General features: G+C 41.9%; 1 protein-coding gene across 1 annotated transcript in view; it reads right to left on the reverse strand.

Moving 5' to 3' along the window:
* The window catches only part of LOC115156822 (choline transporter-like protein 5-A), a 97,462-nt gene extending 89,197 nt beyond the window's left edge, over positions 1-8,265 (reverse strand). The window contains exon 1 of the mRNA XM_029704532.1: positions 8,132-8,265. Coding sequence (XP_029560392.1) covers positions 8,132-8,216 — 85 coding nt within the window. The 5' untranslated portion in view covers positions 8,217-8,265. The remainder of the gene's footprint in view (positions 1-8,131) is intronic.
* Positions 8,266-9,658: the final 1,393 nt, after the last annotated feature.

Consider the following 9,658-nt stretch of genomic DNA (forward strand, 5'->3'; position numbering starts at 1 on the left):
GGCATTTCTTTCAATTCTAAGACTTAGAATCTCTTACAGTAGCCAAGGACAAAGATAAGATGGTCTGTCTAGTGGAAAATGTTGCTAGCGGCAGTGCAAGTCTACGAGGATGACCTTCATTTCTCAACATATTAACTCATTTGACATCAGACGATAAAGAGATTTGAGCGAACGTGTGTGCGCATTTACAGTATGCACAAGCATACACACCACGGAAGATAGACAGCATGGTATATACTTCAAATGTCACTCCCACAAGCACCAAGTTCTCCTCAAGCACCAAGTCTCACAAACGTAGACAAACACTCAAAAAAGACCAGCTCATTCCCTAGTCTAGTCTACACAAAGCTAACCCAAGTTTCAACCTTCTCGGCAGTGCCTCTCCCATCCATTGCACTTGTGTTTACCTCGCAGTAAGATAAAGTACCTCCTAGTTACTCTCCAAAGGGAAGTTTATCAAACAGACTGTTGTTTGAAACAGATTGTTGTTTACTCTGAGTCAATCCTACAGGGAGTCTTCCAGCAAGTACACAAGATGATGAAGCAGGCACAGCGGTCCAGTCCAGAACAACAAAAGCGTCCAACTACGAAACAAAACACAACAATCCAGCTATGGATTAAAGACTGTTGTCGAGAACCTTAAAAGAGAAGATGTGAACCATGGGAGAGTTCAGTCATACACTCTGCTCATTTGCGTCAAATGACACCCTTTTCCCCATACAGAGCACTATGTTTTCTAAAATAGAGTGGAGGAATAGTCATTCGAGGACACTACCATTTTCTATGTCATTCTGCACGGACCTTGCATATTATAGCATATTATAGAGTTACTGTAGCTATTCAGTTCATGCATATTCCCTGTGTAGATGAGCTGAGTCATTTCTAACTCCCAGATACAGTCCTGTCCCTGGTGATGCATGTCAATGAGCCCAGAGGGGACAGAGACGGTAGGAGACAAACCCCGACAACAGAGAGCATCCTCAGTGAGGGCCTCCAAATTACACCTCTCAGAGAGACAAGCCAAGTATACAGTGTAATGGGAAAAATAGCAATAAAGCAAATTGCTTTAGCAACAGCTCACATCCATTTTGATGAATAGTGGTAATGTATTTAGTGACCAGAATTGTTTTGGAGGCTATTGGTTTGGTGTTGTCCATACTGTGTGTGTGTGTGTGTGTGTGTGTGTGTGTGTGTGTGTGTGTGTGTGTGTGTGTGTGTGTGTGTGTGTGTGTGTGTGTGTGTGTGTGTGTGTGTGTGTGTGTGTGTGTGTGTGTGTGTGTGTGTGAGTGCACATGTGTGATGTGTGTGCACGTGTGTGATGTGTGTGTGCTGATGTTTATTTGCTGGCCTTATCTGTCCTCAAACACAGTGAGCGGGCTGCTTTCCCGGTCTGTCACCCAGAGATAATCCTGCCCGTCCTGTCCTGCTCCCTCCGCCGGCAGTCACATAATCTGGGAGAAGGTGTCTCACTCACTCACTCACTCACACACACACACATTCGCACACATACAGCCCAAACCCTTAACACACAACCCTTCTTCACAAACCATACCTCCCAATACTTTCCCACCTCCTGTACTAAAAATGATGTTCCAAAGATGATCCCTTACTGCCCCACATCCAGACACTCACAAATACTCCTATCCGACCTACACCATCACTCACTCCCTTCCTGTGCAAAGCATCATACTCTTCCTGCTCTGCTCTCTCAGTATGTCTGAATAGCCTGGGTGTCTGGACTGTCGGTAGCCACATCATTGCCTTCCCATTGACAAAGCCAACCATGCGTGGCAAAGCCCCAACAAGTTGGCTGAGGCACAAACAGACTGGTACCGGTCTACTGAGACTTGTGTCTGAAGACATGAGACACCATTAGGAGTGGAGCTGACAAGAGTGGAGCGAGAGACTTAAACGACGCTGACAAAGCACTTTTTAGGTTTTAGGAATTCTTTTGGGAGCGAATTAGCTTTTACCTGGGGGCTCGGTAAATCCCCTTGGCTTAGGGAGTGAGGATGAACGGTAGAGATATCATCTCGGTTTTCACAGGGAGTAACAGCTTGCAGCTCTTTATCAATCTGATGATAAAAATCCTGTAGGTACAACCAATTACTGAATACTCTACACGTCATACTGATATGCCCTGATCGATTCATTACCGCACAGTCAATAACATACTTCAGTTAAGAGGTCTGTTGTCTGCTATAATCGCATAGAGCTTCGTTCCCGACTGATACCTCACAAGGTAAAGACAAATAAACGTGCAACGACAACCGACAACTGTCAACTGTCACCTGACAGTTGTAAAAGAAAAGAGAGCACCAATCGACAATGCAAACAAACCAATGTACATTGTACAGTTATATTCACAAGGACAAGCGGTTTGGGTCCTGTTTATATTCCATAAACCATTTCCCATTTCCCATTCCCGTGTGTTGAAACATTTTCTCAAGATGACTTCCACCTATTTGAGGTTAACCAGGTGTAAAATATGGCAGCAATGGATCATCCTTTACTCCACAGACATTTCAAAAAGGTGTGGAACAGAAAATCTATTATTGATGTCACCACATTAAAATTTCAATCTCAACTCCTAAATTTGTAACACTAAATAATTCAAGGATTTTATGCTCTAGCCCAGGGGTGTCAAACTCATTTTGGCCCGGGGGCCTCATTCAGTTTTTAACGAGGTCCGGAGGGCCGCACTGAAAATGTGTTATATTACCTGGCCGTCAAAATTTGCTCAAAATTAGTTTGGGGAATTTTCTACGCTCCCTGACTGTCTAGCTTCCACTTTGGTGATTATTAGCAAGCTGGTAACAGTCAAGAAACTGTATGAATGTAGGTCCATTATAATTTCGACACAGTTTCAATTTGGTTTTAGTCATTTTAAAGTATATTGAGTTTGTTTCTCCCACCAAAAGAAAAATGAAAATAATAATAATCTTTTACTCAAACCATCCGTGGGCCGGATTTAACCCGGGCCATATGCTTGACAAATTGACACCCCTGCTCTATCCTCACCTAAAATAGGTGTTTAATGAAAAATTTACAAGCACAATGGGGAGATGTTACTTGTGGCAAAATCATCCAAAATGATTTAGGAGGGGAGTGAACACAACCTTGCTGTGCCATACATGAATAATCAAGAGAGTTCAGAGCAGAGGCTTCCCAAGCCTCAACATAGCCTGGTCCCAGATCTTTTTGGCACTGTTTGCCATGATAAGGACCATAGGAGTTGGCAGGATGGCACAAACAGATCTGGGACCATGGCTAGCTGCAGCACACTGAATTTAAACAGCTTTTCCTGGTACGCTGGCTGATAGCCCATAGGGAAACAGAATCTGTGCCTCACAGCCTTTGGGTTTAATGTTCGAGGTTGTCCATAAAAAACACTTCTGGAATGATGCAAAGCCTGCACACAAACGGCAGTCATATTACAGTTACTATAACATAGTACTCAGGCAGTTGATATGGTCTGCAAAGGTGTATACTTGTATGAATTTGGTTGGTCTTTTAGTTGGTTTTTAATGTATTTAGTATATCTTCTCTTGCAATATGCAGCGTCCTCTTGCTGGAATTGAGCCTTTATTTTTAAACAAATGTTTCTGTTCAGAAAATTTCTCATGGATCATAGTTATCTTCATTTCACACTGCCAATCAGTGATGTTAAGTACTTAAGTAAAAATACTTTAAAGTACTAGTTAAGCATTTTTGGGGGGTATGTGTACTTTACTATGTATATTTTTGGCAACTTTTACTTCACTACATTCCGAAAGAAAATAATGCACTTTTTACTCCATACATTTTCCTTGACACCCAAAAGTACTCATTACATTTTTACAGGAAAATTGTCCAATTCACACACTTATCAACAGAACATCCCTGGTCATCCCTACTGCATCTGATCAGGCAGACTCACTAAACACAAATGCTTCGTTTGTAAATGATGTCTTGAGTGTTGGAGTGTGCCCCTGGCTATCCGTCAATAAAAAAACAGAAAAGAAATTGTGCTGTCTGGTTTGCTTAATATAAGGGATTTTAAATGATTTATACTTTTACTTTTGATACTTAAGTACATTTGAGCAATTCCATTTACTTTTGATACTTAAGTATTTTTAAAACCAAATACTTTTAGACTTTTACTCAAGTAGTATTTTACTGGGTGACTTTTACTTGAGTCATATTCTATTAAGGTATTTTTACTTTTACTCAGTTATGACAATTTAGTACTTTTTCCACCACTGCTGCTAATCAGCAAATAGAAGGAAAAAAGTTAGAGAAACATTATGTTAAAGAAAAACTGTAAGAAGATTGAAGCGAGACATTGACAGAGACCAGGAAGAAAAAACATAAAGAAAAAAATATGTTCTTCCTCAGAATTATTTCATAAGAAATGGGCCCCTTTAAAAATCATAAGGAGCCACACAGCTACCGTATACAGCAGTACCCATTCGGAGGACTGTCAAACTGTGTAGACACACACACAAACACCGTTCCCAGGCAGCTCGAGGGAGGTAACCAACAGATTAGAACCACATCTCTGGATCAGAAGGACGCAGCAGAGACACAGAGAAGACAACACGGGGAACCTGCTTCATTATTCATAAGCCTTAGTAACAGGGGAAAGAAACTTCTCCAACTACAAAGGCACACTGGCCCACTCTCTTCCTCACTACACTGCACCGCCTCTGGCCCTACACTGTAGACACCTAGGAAGTGAGACACAAGCCAGTGATGTCTGTCCTTGGGAGTTTTAGTGTAACCAACCAGATACTAAACCCTGGTATCTGTGCAATTTGAGACTGTGTTAGCTCGCTGAACTAAAGCTTTGACACTGGGAGGCTTCAGGTCTCAGGCAAGGTTAGCTAAAACTGAAAGTGCAAGAGCCAGGTTTTGGAAATGGAAAACTGGCGAAATCACTGTCAGCGAACAGCTTGACTTTGACTCAGTAAGAGTAGCAGTGCTTTACACTCCATGTAAATGTGTGAAAATGACTTAAGGCCCGTTATTCACTCATTTTAATAGCATCGTACATCCCAGTACTCATTCGCACATCCCACACCAGCACTGCTTCAATGCCTCCAACAATGGATTGTTCAAGTGAGAGAAAATCCTTTCTCCACTCTGCTTAGGAATAAGACATTCAGGCCAGTGAACATAATACTGGTTTATACTGGTCTGGTGCACAACCAACCCTCTCACTCAAATGGCAGACTATACACATGCATACCTGACAATAGTTGACAGATGTCACATTCTCTTCACTGAGCACAATCATATTGCATTCCAAAACAGTGCACGTTCCTGTATCCAGCTGGCACTCCAGTACCAATCTACTTTGTCACAGAGAGCAAGGTAATCCGCAGTGCAGAGAGAAATATCCTGAAGCTATGTCTCAGAGAAAAAGGCAATGACAATTATGAACAACACAGCAACAATATCAGCCTGGTCTCATAGACTAGGCGTAACATAGTAAATGAAAATCCATGACGCTAAAATTAGTATGATAAGTTACGTTTGGTATGGTTACATAAGACAGAAGGTTACTTAAAGCAAAAACTAAAGGTGAATTGTTGGTCGGGGTGGTTGATCGGGGTGGATGGGTAGGCATATAACGCAAATGTCTAACAACCCAAAGGTTGCATGTTACTACTTACTACCGTTTAGCTACATTGTAACTACACTGAAAACAAATATAAACTCAACATACAAAATGTAAAGATTTGACTAAGTTACAGTTCATATTTCTTAAATCATTCAATTTAAATAAATTCATTAGGCCCTAATTCACAAGCATTTCACTACACCTGCAATAACATCTGCTAAATATGTGTATGCGACCAATAAAATGTGATTTGATCTATGGATTTCACAAGACTGGGAATACAGATATGCATCTGTTGATCACACATACCTTAAAAAAAAGGTAGGGGCATGGATCAGAAAACCATTAATTATCCGGTGTGACCACCATTGGCCTCATGCAGTGCGACATCTCATTCGCATAGATTTGATCTGGCTGGTGATTGTAGCCTGTGGAATGTTGTCCCACTATTCTTCAATGGACATTGTGAAGTTGCTCGATATTGGCGGGAACTAGAACACTCTGTCGTACACGTCAATCCAGAGCATCCCAAACTTGCTCAATGGGTGACATGTCTGGTGAGTATGCAGGCCAGAAGAACTGGGACATTTTCAGCTTGCAGGAATTGTGAATAGACCCTTGCGACTTGGGGTTGTGCATTATCATGCTGAAACATGAGGTGATGGCGGCAGATGAATGGCACGACAATGGGCCTCAGGATATCGTCACGGTATAACTGTGCATTCAAATTGCCATCGATAAAATGCAATTGTGTTCGTTGTTTGTAGCTTATGCCTGCCCATACCATGCCACCACTGGATCAACGAGTTGTGCATTCCGAGATGTTGTTCTGCACACCACTGTTGTACTCCGCCGTTATTTGCCTGTTTGTGGCCCGCCTGTTAGCATGATTCTTGCCATTCTCCTTCGACCTCTCTCATCAACAAGCTGTTTTCGCCCACAGAACTGCCGCTGACTGGATGTTTTGTTTGTCGCACCATCCTCGGGAAACCCTAGACACTGTCTTGCGTGAAATGCCCAGGAGGGCGGCTGTTTCTGAGATACTTCTGATCCGGCGTGCCTGGCACCGATGATCATTCCACACTCAAAGTCGCTTAAGTCACTCATTTTGCCCATTCTTCTAACGTTCTTTTGAACAGTAACTGAATGTTTCGATGTAGGAGCAATCCATTTTCGTGAACCGGGTGGTGTATCTAATAAACTGGCCGGTGAGGTATCCCCTTTGCTTTTCCTTTCCTTTTCTTAATTTGTAACTTATCATATGAATTGTAATTCATAACATATCACAAGAAATGCATGATGGACACCCACAAATTAATACATAACATTCCATATGTAACATATCATACTAATTTGAGTGTCCTGGACTTTCGTTTACTATGTTACACCTATCGCTGAGTCCAGGTTGACAATATAGGCTACAATAGCAGCTTAATGACCTTGAAAACCAGAAGTAGCCTAAGAATGGTGTTTGTGAAAAGCTTCAGAAAATAGATAGGGTCATTTAAATGTGGAATATAAAAGAAAACCTTTCTTTCATCATCTTCAAATGCTCTGCACACTTGCCTGAGTATCGATTGTTTGTGTTTTGTGCTCAAGGTTCAGTGAGCAAAGGCCAACAATACAAGGATGTGAGTCATCTAGTTATAAACTCAAATATAGACTATAGCCTATAAAAGTAGCCTAAAGAATGATGAATAGTGTTAAATTCAGAGTTCGGTTATAGTTCACCGTCAGATGAGGTTGCAGTATCCTACAGTTGGATCGTCACTAGTTAGCACAGCCACAAAGTCATAATTATGTTTTAACCCCACCCTTTTCTACAATTTATCTTCTTACATTTTTATTTTAAACCTAACTCTAACCTTAACCACACTGCTAACCTTATGCCTAACCCTAAAAAGCGAGTTTGACTTTGTGGCTGTGTTATCTAGTGGAAACCCTACAGTTGCCATCCTCCATATCTTCGGCGCCGAGATGTGCCCTGTGCGCGAGCTGCACATGAGGCCCTTACTAACAACAAAGTTGCATCCGATATTCAGGCGAGCGGCTCGTAACATTGGTTAACCTCCGGGCTTCGAATCATAAAGCATGCCAAAATAGCAAAGCCAGTTGATGCCAAGTTGAGGATTTCACGCAAGGCTGTTGTTATGTTATAGCTTTAGCATTATTAATGACATAGACAAACATTTCCTAATCAATGTATTTCGATGTAATAGGGTAGGGTTTCATATGAATGTTGCTTGCGCTCATGGAGGCACGAGAACATGCTCTATAATTAGTGGTCAAAATAACACCATAAGAACCTGAGACAAAAATACGACTTAAAATCCCTTTCCCTGTTGCTTTGACAATATTTTGAAAACTCAATTTCACCTTATGCCATATATCCTAAATATAATGTGCCGGTAGGTAGGCTGAGGGTCCAATTTCTGACCCATGCTACATACGCTGTGAACGTGCCATATTCAATAACAAAACCCATCACTGTGAAACACTTGACTTAAATTAGGCTAGGCTACTCACCGTAATAAGGGGAAGAGAAGTCCGATTTTCTTGCCATTTCACTTTGAACGATGGAATTGTCTAATGTGTCGAGGTTCGATGGCATGGATGTGAATGAACAGTCGCGTATTTGGCTCCAAGTTTATAGGATTCCTCCTCTCTCCCGGCGTTTCCCTAGAGATGCATGGACGCAGCTCAGCGTCAGCACTGTTTATAGCACGGAGCGTCATCAAGAGAGGGGATGTATGTGAATAGCGCACCTTAGTGGAGGCATGTGCCTTTGTGTGCCCAATAGGCTACTGTAATGATAAATTGTGTCTGCTGTACTTTTTACTTGTGTATTTTTTTTTCTTGGGGAATTGAGATGGGTGTATGGGATACTGTTGTTGTTGTGTGACAGACAGATATTAATATTGTAGGAAATTACATTCTGTGAAATACATTTAAAAAATGGATACCAGACTGGAATTTAGTTTCAAATCAAAATCAAATATATATTTTTGTCACATACATGTGTTTACCAGATGTTATTGCGGGTGAAGCAGAATGCTTGTGTTTTTAGCTCCAACAGTGCAGTAGTATCTAACAAGTAATATCTAACAATTTCACAACAATACACACAATACACACAAATCTAAAGTAAAGGAATGCAATTAAGAATATATAAATATTTGATGAGCAAAGTCAGAGCAGCATAGATACAGTAGAATAGGATAGAATACAGTATATACATATGAGATGAGTAATGCAAAATATGTAAACATTATTAAAGTGACTAGTGTTCCATTTTTAAAGTGGCCAGTGATTTCAAGTCTTTGTATATAGGGTACCATGGCTATTTAACAGTCTGATGGCTGTCTTCAGTCTTTTGGTCCCAGCTTTGATGCACCTGTACTGACCTCGCCTTCTGGATGATAGCAGGGCTCAGGTGGTTGTTGTCCTTGATGATCCTTTTGACCTTCCTGTGACATCAGGGGCTGTAGGTGTCCTGGAGGGCAGGTAGCCCCCTGTGATGCTTTGGGCAGACCGCATCACCTTCTGGAGAGCCCTGCGGTTGCGGGCGGTGCAGTTGCTGTACCAGGCAGTGATACATCCCAACAGGATGCTCTCAATAGTGCATCTGTAAATGTTTGTGAGTGCAAGGACAGACGCTGGGAGACAAGAAGCAAGTACAGAGAGTGCATATTTATCATGGGTGAACAGGGTACTCCTGTACTCCTGGGCTGAGCACGCATCCTTGTGGGGCCCCAGTGTAGCAGATCAGCGAAGTGGAGGTGTTGTTTCCTACCTTCACCACCTGGGGTCGGCCCGTCAGGAAGTCCAGGACACAGTTGCACAGGGCGGAGTTCAGACCCAGAGCCTCAAGCTTAATGATGAGCTTGGAGGGTACTATAGTGCGATGGCGATTGCATTGTCTGTGGATTTATTGGGGCGGTAAGCAAATTGAAGTGGGTCTAGGGTGTCAGGTAAGGTAGAGGTGATATGATCCTTGACTAGTCTCTCAAAGCACTTCATGATAACAGAAGTGAGTGCTACGGGGCGATAGTC

The sequence above is a fragment of the Salmo trutta genome, chromosome 21 (genome assembly GCF_901001165.1).
Source record: "Salmo trutta chromosome 21, fSalTru1.1, whole genome shotgun sequence".
Taxonomy (NCBI): domain Eukaryota; kingdom Metazoa; phylum Chordata; class Actinopteri; order Salmoniformes; family Salmonidae; genus Salmo; species Salmo trutta.